This window comes from Maylandia zebra, unplaced genomic scaffold (assembly GCF_041146795.1).
Source record: "Maylandia zebra isolate NMK-2024a unplaced genomic scaffold, Mzebra_GT3a scaffold03, whole genome shotgun sequence".
Lineage (NCBI taxonomy): Eukaryota > Metazoa > Chordata > Actinopteri > Cichliformes > Cichlidae > Maylandia > Maylandia zebra.
The window spans coordinates 3,237,851-3,256,945 of NW_027490033.1; the positions used below are offsets into that span (position 1 = coordinate 3,237,851).

At 43.1% G+C, this 19,095-nt stretch overlaps 1 protein-coding gene across 2 annotated transcripts in view; it reads right to left on the reverse strand.

The window, feature by feature from the left end:
* Positions 1-19,095, reverse strand: part of LOC112432436 (protein NLRC3) — a 3,307,575-nt gene that overhangs the window by 3,163,984 nt on the left and 124,496 nt on the right. Inside the window, exons 3-4 of one of the 2 annotated variants that reach the window (XM_076881161.1) lie at positions 5,849-6,100; positions 3,006-3,092 (exon numbers count right to left, since the gene is read on the reverse strand). The exons of the other annotated variant lie outside the window; for it this stretch is intronic. Coding sequence (XP_076737276.1) covers positions 5,869-6,100 — 232 coding nt within the window. The 3' untranslated portion in view covers positions 3,006-3,092; positions 5,849-5,868. Of the gene's footprint in view, positions 1-3,005; positions 3,093-5,848; positions 6,101-19,095 lie in introns of those variants that run through there. 2 annotated transcript variants of the gene reach the window in all.

The following is a 19,095-nucleotide window of genomic DNA, read 5'->3' on the forward strand; positions in this document are numbered from 1 at the left end:
CACCCGCACACGAGAGCTTGGTGGAGGAAAATTCGTCTTCAAAGAACGCAGGTGTCAAGAAACAGAGGCAGAATAAACCTCTTCACCTGTGTAACGGGCCGACCAGTAGTCCACCTGGAAGGCCGAAGAAAGAAGAGCAGCCTAGGAGGAGATCGCCGCGCCTACAGAAAGGAGTGGTAACAAATTGAGAGTTTGAAAAGGGGTGGTTTAAATAAAAAGAGTAAAAAAAGGGAAAGTGGAAGGGGCTTGCTCTGTCAATTATGTTGTCTCTATCTGTATTGGTGGGTATTTTGGTGACCTGTGGTTGTTGTCTCATTCCTTGTGCCCGAAGGTTGGTAGAGAAAGTGATTGTAAAGGCAGTGGACCCTGGGGCGGTGGCCCCTATGTCCATGATGCCGATGATGGATCTGGAAGTAGTCGAGTGGACTGAGGAGTGAACAACAATCTGTGTATCGACCTCTGGTGTGCCAGAGGTCGAAAGGGGGATTGTGGGGATAAACAGAAAAGTATTTGACCAGCATAATATAATCTGCAGTATGATCATTGCTTTAACAATGTAACAGATAGCTTTAAGATGGCCTTAAGATGTTTATGATGATGTTAACTTTGTATTTCAGGTGCAGTTATAACTATTTTATACATATTGCATATCTGTGCTTATTTGAGTTGATGTTCAGGTTCTTTAAAGGTCGTAAGCCTCACTGACGTGACTGTTCAGGTGATACATGCTGAGGGAAAACTAGAACATAGAAGGAATTGCAATACATGCTTACAAAACACTTATATCAGTTTATTTTATTATCTTTTATATGTTCATATTCTTGTATTAAGCTTTTAGTAGGGGTTCTTGATTAAAACATTTATTTAGTAGAAGACATACACATAGTCTCAGTGAGCCTCTGGTCTGGTAAAAGGTCAGAAGTGCGAGAGGTGACATCGAGGCTGAGTGAGGTCGTGACACACACACTTTAAATTAGATTTATTTAGAGGATGTTTGGCTGTAACTGCAAAATTGTCTTGGTAAAAGAGGAACCGTTTCTTGGTGTCTCGGCAAGAAAGAGGAATAGGATAAGAACCGAAAGGTACACAGGAAGTGCCAGCCATGAAAATAGACGATGATGTTCTGTGTAAAAGGTCATTGTGGTGTTGATTTGACGTATGTATAAAATGTATCTGTGACGCATGAAGGGGCGTCAGTAAACAAACCCTGATGTTATAAAATAATTGTTTGTGCTTTAGTAAGTCGAAGATCAATTGCTGTTTTCAGTGATCTTCCCACGTGTGAATTAAAATCTTCGTTTGACTTCACCCGGCCGGACCAGTGTGGTTATTTTTCGATCACCTCTTGTACCCTTCCTCAATTTTTGAATCTTAACAGTTTGTAATAAAAACGGTGTAACTTTGCTCTGCTTCACTTCAGCAGCATCAGGTAATGTTTATGTGTTTTTGATCTACTGCAGAATATTTTTATAAAATCCCAGGAAAATCAGCTTCATGTTTTTCTGTGTTTTATCTTCAGCTACTTTGACACAAAGGCCTCTGCTGTGATGCTCACACCTTTGATAAAGTCTCGAAAGTGCCAGCTTCCCTTTTATAGATACAAAAATATGTAAATATACTGATCTGAATTATAATATTTCTGACTGTCTGAGGCAACATTTCCCACATTCCAATCGAATTGAATCGAATCGATTCTAGAAATCAGTGACGATACCCAGCCCTACTTTGAATTGTGTTACACAAAAATAAGCAAAGTTTCTCGTTGTTCAGGCAGAATCGAGCGTTGAAGAATGAATTCACACGTCAATAAACATTTTCATCAGCACAAGCAGGACAATGAAAGCAGGAAATACCCCAAACTGCCATTTCTCATTCTACAACTTCAACAACTGCACATGAATTATACTTCATACACAGACCCACAGTCTCTGATTGCTCTGAAATCTCACTGACAGCCAATAGAAATAAAGAAAAGTCCAGACTGACAGTCTCTGTGGGGTTAGGCAGTGAACTGCTCACGCTGCGTTAAAGTGCATCACAAACTATTGGAATTGGATCCAACTTTGTGAAGCAGATTTCTTCTCAGCTGCTGTTTTGAACATTTCCTCATGAAATGTATTAAACTCTGTAAATGAACTGAGAACTATTTCTACATTTGAAACTATGGATTCATTTTCCCGTTCACTTCTGTACGTTAGTGTATAAATGAATGTTAGACTGGGCTCCATGGAAACACTTGGACTGGTCTCAGCTGCCTTCTTTCTGTAGTCCTTTCTCTTCTCCAGCTTCTGTTTGAAATCCTCTCACAGAGCCTGAAACCTGCTTTGCTGTCATGTTTGGGCCTGTGTTCCTCTGCTTTAACACAAACCTCACCACAGCAGCTGTGTGGGTCGTCTCTGTAGCAGCCCGATCAGCTTCTGATACATGAACATCATCACAGCTCCTAACTTCACCTTTATTAGCTTTGACATTCATGTCTTTCTTTTCTCTGTCTGTTTCCACACAAGCTCAAAGTCTCTGCAGCCTGTTTTTATCTGCTATCATCAGATCTCCAACAGCCTCATTCACATCCCTCACACACTCTACAGCCTCACCAGTACTGACTTCATCTTCACTGACTGATGGAGCACAACATGAATCTGTGGAGGCTGAAAAGCTGTCCTGACAAACATCTCCCCATCACCACTCCACTTCTGTCAGCCTTTAAATGAACCCTGCTCAAGTCTGTCACTTCTATTTGGAGCCAAGAGGAAAACTGTTGTTCAGTCGTTTGGAAAGACACAACATTTCTGAAAGCACTCAAACGTCTTCACATTTGTCTTCAGACACATCCTGAACATTTAGGAACTAAAGAACGTTTCAAATATCAAAGATCAGAAATATAGAAAAACAACAACAGCTGCAGTCAGTGAACTCACCTCAGAGTCTCCAGTCGACAGTTTGGACTCTCCAGTCCAGCACACAGAAGCTTCACTGCTGAATCCTGCAGCTCGTTGTTACTCATCTCCAGCTCTGTCAGATGGGAGGGGATGGACTTCAGAGCCGAGGCCACAACTTCACAGTGAGTCTCTGAGAGTCGACACCGAGTCAGTCTGAGATTACAGAAAATATAAAATGTGTTATTATAAAAGCAAAAAGTCTGCATTATAAACACAGACTGAATGTATATGAAGACAAAACAGAGTGAGGTCATAATCTGATGAACATCTGCTCTTCACATCTGTGCTTCAGCTCCTCTTACTGTGTTTGACATGACACAACGATTGAGTCTCTCTCAGACCTGCAGACTTTTAATGAGAATCTTTGTTTGGCTTTAATCTGCAGATGAAGGAGGAAGATGGTGTCACATTTAGGCTTCCATAATGTCTACAGTCTGTCAGTGAGATCTGATCCAGAGTCAGAGTGAAGACACACATGTGGACTGTTTCCTGTCTTGAATCCAGAACATTTTGAATGAGCTCAGCTCAGTGAAGAGTTCCAGCTGGAAAGACGATCTCTGTTTGCTACCTGCTGCTGTCAGGTACGACTGTTCACGTCCACACTCAGGAAAAATCTGCTGACTGTCACCAAACGGAGCAGAAATCTCATCACTGGACAATAATGATGAATGAACTCAGAGCTGCTGATATCACATCTGATTTCAGGGGAACTAAACACAGAAATGATTGGCTCGTTTTAGCTTTCTGAGCCATTAGTCTGCAGGTTTATCACTAGTTGGCAGAAACAGACTTGTATTAATGTTCAGCGCTTCAGTGTTTATGACTCCAGATCCAGGTGACAGCAAGTCAAAATGATGTTACCTGTCTGTGTCCAGCAGCAGCCTTTGAATATTGTTATAAACTCACATGGATCAGTTTGTCTTTGATTGGTTTGTAAAGTTCAAATTCATTTATATTCATCAACTCTAAATGAAAAATGTTTTTCTTCTTCTATGTTTATTATTAGAGTAACAAATTCTTATAGTTTCCTGTTGTTGAGAATTCCAGTGTAAAACCACTCGACCTGTGCATCACTGCACACTGTGAAAGTATTACTGCAGTTTAATCTATAATCCTAATCAGTGTGTTTACTGGACTGTAGTCAGACCTCCGTTATACCAAAGGAAACACTGAACGTCTTCAAAGTCACAATAAATTTATAATAAATGCTAATAAATACTGGAGTGTTAGAAAAGATGCTTCCAGCGTGTTTGTCTTTGATAGGGTTTATTCTGTTCGTCTACAGTCTGACCACTTGGGGGCGCTTTTGTCTCTTTTGCTCTGAGCCTTGGGTTTATTCAAACTGATTTTAATAAACTATTTTATGCAAGTTGAAGCTTCATCTCCATCTCCAGTGGTTGTTGCATATTTTATGACTATATTAGTAACAGTCAGAGAGTTTAGAGTAAATTAGATCTTCACATTTGATTTTTGACACAACATAAATGGTGAGCCAGTGTCAGAGGAAGTGACAGCATCCACCGAGGACCGGGGGGAGTGGGAGGACTGGGGGACCAGGCCAACAAAAAGGTGATCACTGATACAGGTCAGCAAACATTTGCTCATTTGGTGTCTTAGAGCAAACTCCGCCCAGCTTTGTCATCCATGGTTGCTCTTTCAAAGGAATCTAGTTACATATTATTTTACTTAATGATTTACTGACACCACTGACTATGCAGGACAACCCCACGTCTGGAGCCAGTGCACATGTGCACAGTCTGTAAATTTATCCAAGTCACACAAGCATTTTGAAATAAGTCCTAATCAGTCCAAGAAAAACAGTCTTGAAGGGTCTGGATGGACTCGCTGACCACACCAGAACCAGCACTGAGGTTTAGTTCTCTTTAAGACAGATTTCATGACGGGAACCAAATAAAACACATTTCAGTCAAACATGCCACAGAGAGCTCTACAGAAAGATTTATTAGGTTCCTTGATGGAGCCATAACAAACGTCAGCGAGCGACCTCCCAACTGTACATTGATTAAAATGACAAAATAAACTGGGAGCGTCTGGTGTGACGTTACTGTGGTCTGAGTGGCGACTTCCACATTCGCCCTCAGTTGAACGTACACATCAGTAACAAGGATCTGTGGAAACTCTCTTGGTAAGTAAAAAGGATGCAGGGAGGCGGATCGAAGTTCAGTCTCAGCCGTGATTCCCTCACCACCACTTTATCACCAGCTCTCATTATTTTAAAGACAGAGACCCTCACACTGGGCTTCACTAGTTACTGCTGGGTCTCTGTTATACAGAAGGCCCATGCCACATTAAGGAAAAAATAATGTCCTTAATTTCAACATTAAAGGTGAAAATGACTTTGAGAATAAAGAAGAAATGTGGAGATTTGCTGTTTCAGGACAAAGTGCCACAGCTGCTGTACTCTCTGAGTCAGTGAAACTTCAGCAGTGGTGTTAGCTAAAGAAGGGAAATGATTCCTGTTACACATCCATGTGTTATATAAACACAGTGTGGTGAAAAGTATAAAGATGCTGAAAGGATGGTGCAGAAAGCTGAAAAACACAAATCTGGAAGATTTGTACAAAATCAAATGTCTTGTAATGGACGGATGCGAGGTTATCGATGGTTCCACCTTCATACAATAAAGAGGATGGATGCTGCAAAACTGGATGATGAAATATTGGTTCAGCACTTTGTTTGAAAGCGCTTTAGAAATAAAGTTATTATCATAAGACGGTGGATCACTTTGTTTCACTAACTCATCTAAACAAAGCGTTTTGTAGAGGGGACAGCAAACCTGGCAGTTTGTCTTGAAACATCAAATCTCCACATTTCAACTTTTTTCTCCAAATACAATTTTGACTTTAACCTCGACTTTATCTTAAAATGATCGGGAATATTTTTCTTACCGTGGTCCTAAAACTCGGCCTTACTCCGTTTCCATCGAAGCAATAAGGTCAGCTTTCTTGTGCTCCACGGTAAACCTGTTCACCGTGGAGAAATCACGCTGAAGAACTCGGCAAGTAAGGCCCCTGTGAGCTCCACATCTCCAGCGTCGGGTCCCAAAAGAATAAAAGTGACTCTCGACTATACTGGCGAACCTGAAGATCTCCACAGAGCTCTCACTAAGTGGCAAGTCAGCATCCAGGTGAGGAGGATGGCTGTGAAACCAAAACGAGCCAGAATGACTCAACAATCCACTTTAAGAAAAACAAACACACAAATCACTCTGGCCCACTCACTGCTGCTACACGTCACCAACCACCAGGGATGATGATGATGATGCTGGCATCAAGTAATCAAAGCTCAGCTTCTCGTCTGGTGATGATTTCTGATCATTTCTATGATGATCGTACCAAATAATGCAGATACGACGTGATCACGCCCAACACTCTGCCAACGGGCACAGACTGACCTCTTCCTGCTGTGAGTCGTCCCTGTCAGAGCCTCGTCCTTGTGACTTGGTGATGCTGTGGTGTGTTCGTGACCTCACACGCTGTTTGTGGGACTTTTGTTGTAAAGGGGCGGAGTCACGAGTGGTGACCTGCAGTGACCTTTGACTCTAATTTTGGATGTATGCTGGCACACTGCTGTCCATCTCAGCTCTTTAGTATAGAGGAAAGAAAAACTAAAGAACTGAAGCACATATGCTGATGGTGATGATGTCACAGATAATGTGATTGTTCACACGTTCAATAATTAGTTGGAAAAATTAAGAAAGTCCAATCAGAGCCCAGATAAAGACAATAACATCAGACAGAAAGAGCAGTGATCAGAAGCACAAACAGAGGCTGCTTTGGACCATCTTCACTGTTTCACACAGTTTCACTTTACTACAAACACGTTCTTTGTAAAGTCTCACTTCAGTCTTCTCTCCTAAGGAGCAATGCTAACAGACCAACAGCAGCACAGACATGAGCAACAGTCTCATTACTGTCTGCTGCACCGTGTTAACACGACCAAGCGGAAACAGCACACAGATAAAACATGTCAGACTGCAAACTCAGCGTAAGACTAAAAACCGACGACGTGGTGAAAAGCTCACAGTTACACACCCACATACATGTGAAGGTGCACTCTCCTACCAAGGTCTCTGCCAGAATAATACAAATGTAGTGTTCTGATAAAAAACAAAACATTTTTAAAAGCATGAAAACAACTCTTCACTGTGAACACAAAATAAAGCAGAATTTATTACTGTGTGACTGAGTAACTAAACTATCACTAATTGATAATATTAATGATCACATCTGGACTCACCGAGCCTTTCTGAAGTTCCTCACAGCTGCAATCAGTCGACGTCGTCCCTCTGCTGATGTTTTGTACTTCTTCAGGTCCAACTCATCCAGAACCTCCTCTGACATCTGCAGCATGAAGGCCAGAGCTGAGCAGTGGATCTCAGAGAGTTCCTTTGATTTGTTCTCTGACTTCAGGAACTCTTGGATCTCCTGAGATAATAAGATGTCGTTCATCTCCATCAGACAGTGGAAGATGTTGATGCTTCTGTCAGGAGAGGATTTTGTCTTCCTTCCTTTTAGATTCTTGATGACTCTCTGGATGGTTTCTGGACTGTTCTCTGTCTGACCCAGCAGACCTCCTAAGAGTCTCTGGTTGGACTCCAGACAGAGGCCATGAAGGAAGCGAACAAACAGGTCCAGGCGACCATTTTTACTCCTGAAGGATTTTGTTAGTGTTTCCATCAAAAAATCATCCAGAGATGACTCTTTGTATTTTTTTCCCAAGAAGTTCTTCAGCACCTCTGACTTCCTGTTGGTGAAACAGTGGAACATGTAGACTGCAGCCAGAAACTCCTGGATGCTCAGATGAACAAAGCAGTAGACTGGTTTCTGGAAGATCACACACTCTCTTTTGAAGATCTCTGTACAAACTCCTGAGTACACCGAGGCCTCTGTCACATCCAGACCACACTGCTCCAGGTCTTCTTGGTAGAACATGATGTTTCCTTTCTCCAGATGTTCAAACGCCAGCCTCCCCAGCTTCAGAAGAACTTCCCTGTCAGCCTCCGTCAGCTCCTGTGGACTCGTCTCATGTCCCTCGTGGTACTTGTTCTTCTTCCTCTTTGTCTGAACCAGCAGGAAGTGTGAGTACATGTCAGTCAGGGTCTTGGGCAGCTCTCCTCTCTGCTCTGTAGTCAACATGTGCTCCAGAACTGTAGCAGTGATCCAGCAGAAGACTGGGATTCTACACATGATGTGGAGGCTCCTGGATGTCTTCATGTGGGAGATGATTCTGCTGGACAGCTCTTCATCACTGAATCTCCTCCTGAAGTACTCCTCCTTCTGGGCGTCAGTGAAGCCTCGTACTTCTGTTAGCCTGTCAACACATGTAGGAGGGATCTGATTGGCTGCTGCAGGTCGGGAAGTTATCCAGACGAGAGCCGAGGGAAGCAGATTCCCCTGGATGAGGTTTGTCAGCAGCTGGCTGACTGATGACTTCTGTGTGACATCAGACAGCAGCTTCCTGTTGGTGAAATCCAATGAAAGTCTGCTTTCATCCAGGCCGTCAAAGATGAACAAAAGCTGAGAGACAGCCAGCTTCTCTGCTGTGACCTTCTGTAGTGTTGGATGGAAAACATGGAGCAGCTCCAGAAGACTGTACTGCTCCTCTCTGATCAGGTTCAGCTCCCTGAATGAAAGCAGAACCACCACACTGACATGTTGGTTCTCCAAGCCCTCTGCCCAGTCCAGAGTGAACTTCTGCACTGAGAAGGTTTTACCAACACCAGCCACGCCGTTGGTCAGAACCACTCTGATGGGTCTCTGTTGGTCAGGTAAGGCTTTAAAGATGTCCTGGCACCTGATTGGAGTGTCATGGAGGGCGTCCATCTTGGAAGCTGTCTCCAGCTGCCTCACCTCATGTTGGCTATGAACCTCTTCACTCTGTCCCTCTGTGATGTAGAGCTCAGTGTAGATCCTGTTGAGGAGGGTTCTACTTCCTGTTTCATCACTTCCTTCAGTCACACGTTCACATCTCCTCCTCAGACTGATCTTATGTTCATCTAAAACCTCCTGCAGACCAACATCTGCTGAAAGAAAGAAAAACAGACAGAAAACTCTTCAATGTCTGAACAACAACAAGAAGTCCAGTTTTCAGAAATGAGTCCATCAGCAGACAGATGTTCAGTCTTACTTTGTACACAGCTGCTCTGACTGGCTGTCTGCAGTCCAGCTCTGCTTCTGGATCTTTCTCCACACTGGGGACAGGACCAGTCTCCTGATGAAGCAGACTGGTCCCAGTATGAGGAGATGCACTGTCTGCAGAACCAGTGTCCACAGCTGGTAGAGACTGGATCCTTCAGGACGTCCTGACACAAAGCACAGCAGGACAGCTGCTCCTCCTCACAGACACCACTCCTCTTCCTCTTCCTCCCTCTGTGAACACATTTCTTTATCACTAAAATCATTGACTGTCAGTGACAAACATCCAGATTTGATGACACTGTGCAGAAGCTCTGATGGTCACAGAGAAAAGTCAAAGTGGAGAAACTTGTGTTTGAGTTCAGAATCCAAGTTTCCTTTGCTGTTCCTGCCTGTCTTATTAAACACAGAGTGATCAGCCTACAAACTCCACAGTAAAAGCCTTCATCACAGAGCTGATTATGTCCTTCACTGGATGTACTGGAAGTTTGGGATCCATCACTTTCAACTGACCTTTGACCTCCTCTAAAAACTGTGGTGGAGCAGCGGTGTCACATTCAGAGCTTTCAGCTTTATTTTGAAAGAGTTCAGTCATCAGGAAGTGAACTTCTGGGTTCTGATTTCCTTTCTATTATTTTACAGAAGTGAAGAAGAAGAACTAAAAGCTTTGAAATGATCTGAGTGATATTTTTGAACATTGCCACCAAATTGAGTTCAGCCTCCAGCAGTAACTTTGTTTCATGATGCCTCCCTGATGATGTGATGTTTGATTACAAACCTGTTTATGTGTTAGACATTAATCACATGAACACAGGCAGAAAAAAGAAGCCAATGAAACAAATGACAGAAACGTGTTCATTCACTGCCATGATCCATATTTGATATGTACAGATGTTTGTAAAGAACACGTGTGCAGCGCTTTGTTCTGAGTATCTGCTGTCAGCACACAGTGCAGCAATAACTACAACCACACGTTTCTGTAGATCCTGAACATCAGCCTGGAGGAATCTGACCTCAGGTCTGCACACAGAGGAGCTTCACCTCTGGGATGATGCTGGCTTCAGCTCCTTCTACAATCAGGCAGAAGCTTCTGCACCATCAGGACACAAACAGAGAGGAGCTTCTATCCTCAGACCATCCAAGTCCTAAATCAGAACATGCTCCCCTCATAGCATCACCATCAGGGTTTAAACAGGACCTTACATCATGTTCTTGTCTCACTGTCATATTTCAGATCATACCTGATTCATTATGACGTCACACGCTGCTACACTGATCCTGCTGCTTCATTACTGCTGATATTACTCTGCTCACTCTGTTCAGTTACTCTGTTTACATCACTTTGCTCATTTGCTTTGTTCTGCTTGCACTGCTCTGTCAGTACATGCTGTGCTAATGTGGCACAAAGCACTTTAACATTACATCTGCACAATGTTTCATTATTTCATTTAATGATTGTTTCTAATGTTTTGTCCAGTCACAGGAGCAGCTCAGCACATTTCACTGTGTTGTACGTGTATGACGATGCCTGTGACAAATAAACAGCCTCGGACTCTTCAATCTTCTGCATTTCTTTGGAGATCAGCTCAGTGGCCTGTTGAGACCATCTTTCTATTTCTGATGACTCAGTTCAGATTATTATCCTGATACTTTCTTTTAAAATGTGATGAAATCATTTATCTGATGTTCTGACACAAATACACCAAAACAATCCCAAACAGCACAAACCACCACGTTACACACAGTGTAATAAAAATACAGGCAACTACAAATAAAAACACTTTAAAATATAAACTAAAATTACAAAGTGGTCACAGAATTTCAAACACCCGTAAATGAGTCAGCAGCTCTCTTACATGGTCAGCTGAGCTCCATGATTGAAGAACATTGTTGCTGCAGGTTCATGACTGAAGTCTGGAGGAAGTATGTCTTTGGAGCAGTCACTCCTCACAGACACACAGCTGGATACTGGAGACTGTGACCTCTGACCTCTGCAAACACAAACACATCACATGAATTACTGATTAATCTCTGTTTAAAATCTTTTAAGCAGCTGCAAACACACAAACTGGATGATGTGATGGTTTCTGTCAGTAATAGTTGTCTCAGATTAGAGTACAGACGGCTGCAGAGACGTTCACAGCAACAGAGAAGAAATCATTACCTTGGATTGCATTACAACTACGATTGATACTAGCATTATCGTACCCGGACCACCATTAGGAATCATTTATGATGTCACTGGTAGAACACATTTATAGAAACAACCTTTGAACTCTGAGTCAGCAGCTCTCTTACATGGTCAGCTGAGCTCCATGATTGAAGAACATTGTTGCTGCAGGTTCATGACTGAAGTATGGAGGATTTTCTCTGGACCAGTCACTCCTCACAGACACACAGCTGGATGCTGGAGACTGTGACCTCTGACCTCTGCAAACACAAACATCAATAACTGATCAGTTCTCTCTGACACCCATATGATCAGCTGATCCCTCTGTGATATTGTGTCTGCCTCATAACGCTGACAGGTCAGCCAATCATCAGCCAGTTTTTCTGTCTCTGAATGAACTCAGTTTGTTCTCAGCTCTTCTCTCTGATTCTGCTGCACTGACTTCACTTAAACTTACCGAGTTCAGATCTTAGCAAGAAAACAAGTCAATAAAAAGCAAACTCAGATCAAACAGTTTGAACCAATCACAGATCAATGATTCTGTCATGGTTATGTTGAAATGACTAATAAAGTTAGTAGTGTTCTTACATTATTGCTGCAGGTCCATGACTGTAAGGTGGAGGTGTTTGTGTAACTCCGTCACTCCTCACAGACACACAGCTGGATGCTGCAGATGCTGCTCCATCCTCTTCCTCCATCTTCTTGATGTCAGGGTGGAGTTAGTCTGAGAGGTAAACACACACACTCAGAGGTGCTGTTGTACTGGAAGCATCACACTGACGGCTTTCTAATGTTGGAGCTTTGGCCCTAAAGTCCAAACCAGTTATTTTAGAGGCTCAAAGTCTTTAAAAAACACCAAAACCATCACATTATTTAATAAGTACATGATCAGGTGGATGAAGGAACTCAGTGTGTTTGGGATCATCATCATGGTGAGGAGCCCACATGTTACGGCTCCTTTGGAGAGAAGCTGAGGATCACTGCAGGAAGTGAGCTCATGAAACCAAACTGCTGTTTGTGAGCAGGATGACTCTGTTATTGGACCTGCTCTGTGTTCTACATATGATCAATACTTCAAATATCTGTAAACATCTCATCTTATATTTGTTGCACTTGGTCACATCTGTCTTTAAAAATAGATTTTTAATGTCACTGAGAGTTCTTTTCTACCTTTATTGATTTATTTTGGAATAAATTAAATATAAAGGTGCCAAAAACTGCCTGCAGCTTCTGCTCTGTGACAGGAAACTACTGTCAGGCTCAAAATGACTTCAGATTATTCATCACAGAGTGTTTATAGATCACAGGACACGTTACAGTTTTACTGTCGATGTTTTAGTTTAAAAGAATGACGTGATAAGATCTTACTGTGAATCTGCGCGCTCATTGGCTAATACCCTGAGACTGACAGGTGGTTATCCAATCAGCGTGCGGCCTCACACGGACATAAAACTCTTAAAGTTTGTTTTTGAAGGGATTTTCAGATCAGACCTGATGTTTCTGCCTACAGCCTGTTTACCGATATAATCAATATCAGACATCAGAGCAACAGAAACCTCGGTGATCAGGACGCCGGCACTGAGAACAGGAAGTGGCTCAAACGTCGCACTTTCATAAAGGCTGTATCCCAATTCAGGGTCTGTAGCCTTAAAGGCTGCATTTTAAGGCCGATTACGTCACAGTGGCGCACCGAAGGCTTTCCCAATTCAAAGGCTGCTCGAAATGCGTCCTTCACAAAGATGTCTAAAATATGTTCTCCTTCATTTCTGTCAAACAAAGCTGTGTGAAACGTTTCCAGCTGTTAGTATCATGGTTGCTAGGCAACCGGGGCAGCGCGACGGAGGCTAGACCGCCCATTTCACAAGCCTCGTACTTCCGGCCTTAGCGGTCCTTGAGTACGTGGCCCTTGAGGATCGTTGAGGCTGCAGAACCTGAATTGTACAGAGCCCCTCTGATGACATGGCCCAAAAATAAATAAATTGTGGCCACAAAATACTATTTCGTGCCCTCGAAATACTATTTTCGAGGGCACGAAATAGGTATAACGTGCGCATGAAATGCTAATTTGTGGCAACAAAATAGATAACGTGCGCATATCATATTGATACAATTCCTGGACAGCTGCGTAGAGACACAAGCATGAGAGTAGGCTAAACCTATACACCGTGGACAGAGACGGTATGAGTGAGTTTTATTTTAGGCTGGGAATGAGCTACAATGCATTTTGAAAAGCCTGCAATGCAAGGAACCATTATTACGGAGAGACATTTAAACAGGATACTGAGAGCCCAGTTGCTTTACAGGGCCTGGACGCCGGGATAGATTTTATTGTCAACCAACTGCAAGGGCCTGGGAAGGATCACGGTTATTGGTCAAGTGTTTCGTGCCCACAAATTAGCATTTCGTGCGCACGAAGTAGTATTTTGTGGCCACAATTGATTTATTTTTTGGACCATGTCATCAGAGGGGCTCCGAAGAATTGGGATACAGCCTCTGAGATAGAAAGTGTGCGACCGTGAACTCGACTCTCTTTATGACACATACACACACAGACACACACACAGACACTTGTTTTCAGATTTTAGTGAGGACACCAAAAAGCCTCAAAAATATCCTCAAACTCGTGAGGACGGCCATTTTGTGGGACTCTATTAGCCCACATAGTAGCATACCAACTCTTTGTCCTCACAAACATGTCTAAACAGGTACACACACACACACACACACACACACAGACACACACACAAACAGGTTTGTCAGGTTCCTCGGCTCGTTCTCTGCGTTCAGTCCATTGAAGGTGATTATTGAGCCAATCACAGCTACAGAGCTCACTGTGACTCTTCTTCTCTCTACAGTCACACAAACAAACACACTCAGAGACTCTGACAGCAAAACTACAACAATGTGGTGTTAACACTCACCCTGCCTCAGCTCCACCGTCCTCCTGCTGCTCTGACGGAGGCTCAGCTGTTTCTCTTCCTGTTCCCACCTGCTCGGGTGGCTCCTCCCCTCTGCAGTTACAGGAAATCAGGTGTGTGTGTCTCTTGTTGAGACTGGTTCTTCCTGCTCTCTATCATCACATTGGGTGTTTCCAAATTCAGGGAGAGGATGCTTCGAATGCCACATTTGTAGGAAATTGTATCACATGGACGCGACGAAGGCTGTTCAAATTTGAAGTCTTCCAAATGCGTCCTTCATTTCCCTGAATTTGAAGGATGGGTCAGGTGTGTCCTTTGTGGCCCAACATATCCCAGGATTCATTGCGGGCCATACAGGAGATATTTTTCTGATAATGATAGTGATCGAAGTGGGAGTTAATGCAGGAGACGAACACTTTCAAATGTAAGTATATGAAAATCTGGTGGTGCAAAAGTTTTTATAGCGGGTGTGTTGTTAGGCTCTGGGCATCTGCATAGACATGTTCTTTTTTTGAGAATGTGAGGACAAACTTGAAAGAGAGACACTGTGAGAGTGGACACATCCACACTGCTGCTGCATCTGTGCTCACCACGATGGCCTCCTTCAGAGAGATGGAGGACTCACTCTGTCTTCTGGCTGATGTAAGTGTTCAGCTTTGAACAGCTGTCGTTCCAGCTGCTTTTAACTTTGTAGTTTCACATTTGTACAGACTTTATATTTTTTATAGACGTGTCATAAACCAGTCCTTAAATCATTTTCATTATCACAGATACAGTCTACACTCTGCATCATGAGCTGGTCAATATCGCAAAAGTTGTAATTCGTTTCATGTTTCATGTAAACTGCTCTGAGGTCACAGTGACACCAGCAGATGTAGTTACAGCCTCTCTGTCCCCACCATCCCGAGGCTGACGGCGCTCTGTAAGCTCTTCATAGAAGTTTTGCTTCTTTTTTTTGGCTGTCAATCTTTAACGGCTTTGAATCTCAGTGACCTCCACCTCAAGGAGAATTTTACTCAGCTTCCTCCTAATATTTCACAATAAAAGCTGTGCTCAGTGTTTTTGTGAACATGTTGCTTGTGGTGTGAGGCCGAGCGTCCCAGCAGGAAGCGCCTTTATGGCTGTTGTTTGGCTCCTGTGGGACTTTCTGAAAGAGTGTGAGTAAATTCCTGGAGTGCTGCAGTGTTTCTGACAGCAGACTGAGCTCAGACGTGTCTGCCACCGAACCCTCAGTGAAAACACACCAAATAAGACGTGAACTGAAGCAACATGGCCGTCTGCTTTGTGCTCTGTACAATAATCATATTCATGCTATTTATTTCAGACCGTAACAGACCAGCTCAGCTTCCCCGTTCTCCACTGACGTCCTCGCTGTGACCCAGGCCCCAAAAAACAAGTTCCCCTCAGCTGTGGACTTTCTTGGAGCTCCAGAGATCCACCCAGCAAGGTTTAGAATCAGAATCAGAATCAGAATCAGAAAGGGTTTTATTGCCAAATGTTGAGCAGGTTTACAACATCAGGAAATTGCTGCGGTGCTTCAGTGCAAACATACTGTCATAAATTATGCTTTAATAGACATGAAAAAATAAAAGTAAGAATAAGAATTAAAAGTGCTACGTAGAAGATATATACATGAGTGCAGGTGGTGATCAGTGCCAAACATGGAATGATGCAGTGACACAGCGTAGGGTCATGTGTTAGTGGCGGGAACAGTCATACGGTTATTGTTCATGAGTCCAACAGCAGAGGGGAAGAAACTGTTCTTATGGCGAGAGGTTCTGGTGCGAATGGACCGGAGCCTCCTGCCTGAGGGGAGCAGGTCAAACAGACTGTGTCCAGGGTGAGAAGGGTCAGCTGAGATCCGAGCTGCACGCCGCAATGTCCTGGAGGTGTACAGGTCCTGCAGAGATGGGAGTCTGCAGCCAATCACCTTCTCAGCAGAGCGCACAACACGCTGCAGTCTCTGTTTGTCCCTGATAGTGGCTCCAGCGTACCACACAGTGATGGAGGAGGTGAGGATGGACTCGATGATTGCAGTGTAGAATTGCATCATCGTCCGTGTTGGCAGGTTGAATTTCTTCAGCTGCCTCAGGAAGTACATCCTCTGCTGGGCTTTCTTGATGACGGAGGTGATGGTGGGCTCCCACTTCAGGTCCTGGGTGATGGTGGTACCCAGGAAGCGGAATGAGTCCACAGAGGTGATGGGGGTGTCAGTCAGGATGATGGGGGGGAGTGGGGCTGTGTGCTTCCTGAAGTCCACAATAATCTCCACTGTCTTCTGGGCATTCAGCACCAGGTTGTTGTGGCTGCACCAGGACACCAGACGCGTCTGGTGTCCTGCTGGTGATTTAAAGGTCCTGCTGGTGATTACCTGGGCAGTGTTTTACCTGTGGCTGTGTTCAAACGTGTTCACACCTGAATCCTCACAGCTCCAATCACGTCTGACACATCCTGATAGGAATACTTCAATCAGCGAAGTACTCGAGTAAATGTACTCTGTTACATTCCAGCACTGGTCATATCCACGCTGTCGCCCAATGGGGTCGGTGCCCCCACTGTGGGCACGCCCCTGTGTAGGGGCGGGGTTTAAACTTTATTTAAAACAGCGTGACAATAAAGAAATGTTCTTTCCAGAGTTTGTGTGTAAAAATGATCCAAATAAAGGTTGAAATCAAAGTGAAAATGTGCAGAACGTTGTTTATTTTATTTATTTATTTATTTGGCACTTTTAATTACAACAGTGGTGCTGTACAAACATACAAATTACACAATAAAATAGCAATATCAATTAACATCAATGCTAAATAGGTAATAAAAAATGAGTAAATAACTCTCATGTAGTATTAAAAGCCAGTGAGTAAATGCACGATCACCTCTAAGAACCAGCCTCGACCTTGGTGATCTAAGAGCTGTAGGGGGCATATAAGGCTGCAGTAGGTCTGACAGACACCCTGGGACCTGTCTATTCAGTGCTTTATAAGTCGCCAATAAGATTTTAGGCTTTTAACAGTTTTTATTCATTATCAGGAAAAGCATTAAAACATAACAAAGCAGACAAACAAGAGAAAAAAAACCCCAAAGGAAATACATTGAAGTCATTATCCCATATGGAAAAGATATATATAAATCTTATAAAGTTTTTATCTGTCTTGTATGAAACTTGTATGAAAAGCATACAGGAGTGAAAGCACATATAAGATCCCTTGAAAAATTATATAATGAAACTTGTATGTTTTATATACTTACTAAAAAATATATGAAAGTAATGAGAAAGTGACCACTTTCATGAGTAAATCATATATGTTTTTACTATTTCTTTTCCATATGGGATATACCTGTGCAAATACACATATCGGGGGTGGGGGGGGGGGGGGGGGGGGACTGAAAGAAGAGAGAAACATTCACTAGTGGGTAGTAATTAAAGCATGCTGCACCACTCATGAGTGCTATCATTCAGCACTCTCATTCATTTGTCTTAAAGCTGGTAATTAAACTCCCTGATGCCTCACTCTGTCTCACTCTTTTCTGTGTGTGAGAGAAAGAAGATGCAGCTGTGTTTCTAACAGCTGCTCTGGAGGAAGCCCTGCAACTCTAGAATCTCACCTGAGTCTGTGCCTGTGAGCTTGATGGAGTGCCTGAACTCCTTGATGACTCTCTCACCACAGATGCTGTGGTTGGCTGTAATCTTACATTCATATCTTCCTGTATCGCTGATGCTGATGTTCCTCACAATCACAGAAACGTCTCGCTCCTTCATGGATGAGCGTCTCAGCTCCACTCGGCATTTGAAGGACTCGTGCTGATAGTTCTCATCTGAGTGATGGCTTTGGAAGAACACAGAGCCGTCTGACTCGAGCTTGGGTCTGCTCCACTCTAATGCTGTGATATCTGCATCTGTGGGTCCCCGACACTGAAGAGTGACGTCTTGTTCAGACCTCACTTTGACATCTGTGTGGTCTAAAGTGAGACTTCACTCAAATGTGTGCTCAGATGAAATGATCAGAAGAGTTTCGTGATGAGAACTTAGAGTCAGATCAATATTGCTGCAGTTTATTACTCAAGACTATAAATTTCTATAATTCCATAACTATGAGTGTAAGATTATTATATTATCTTATGCCACGTTGTACCCCTAATTAAAGATTGTGAAATTATTATGTAGTTTTAGTTTGCATTATTCTCCAGACTTAGAAGAAGGTGATAACTATTTGATTTATCAGACTGATTTGTATTACATCAGACTGCTGATTTATGGTGAATGAATGATATTGTTTTATGATGCATGATACTGCTGAGTTATAAGAAATACTGTTTTCAGAGAATCAAGGCCTTATTTGTCTGATTAGAAAAGAACAGAACATGCTGCACAGGAAGCCGAGGTCATAACTCAGGCTCACTGAGAGAGAAAGAATGTGGATGTTTAGCTTGGAGGGGCTGAAGCTATAAGAATGTGAGAAACGCTCAGACACTTGGAGATCAGGCGGACACCCTCCCGCGCTCATCTCCCCATCCGGATGGTTTATGGTCAAAGTGTTTGTCTGGAATAAAGAGATTGTTGTTTGAGCATTTATACACCGAGTGCTGTTCTTCCTTCAGCCCAAAGATCAAAGAACTGGAATATTTAACATGAGAAAATCAAGAGGATTTTTTGCATTTTCTGTATATTTTGCAGTAACAGCAGTAGTAGGATGATCCAAACTCACCCGAGGCCTCACTGTGAGCTTGATGAAGCACTGAACGATCTCTCTGTGCTGTTTTTGTTCCTGAACACAATCCGACACTTGTTTGTGCCGTTATCGCTGATGATGACGTTCTTCAGAATCAAAGTGAGGTCTCCATCCTTCAACTCCACTCGGTCTCCAAAGGACTCAGGCTGCTGTCTTTGAAACAAGTTACGATAGAACAGAGGA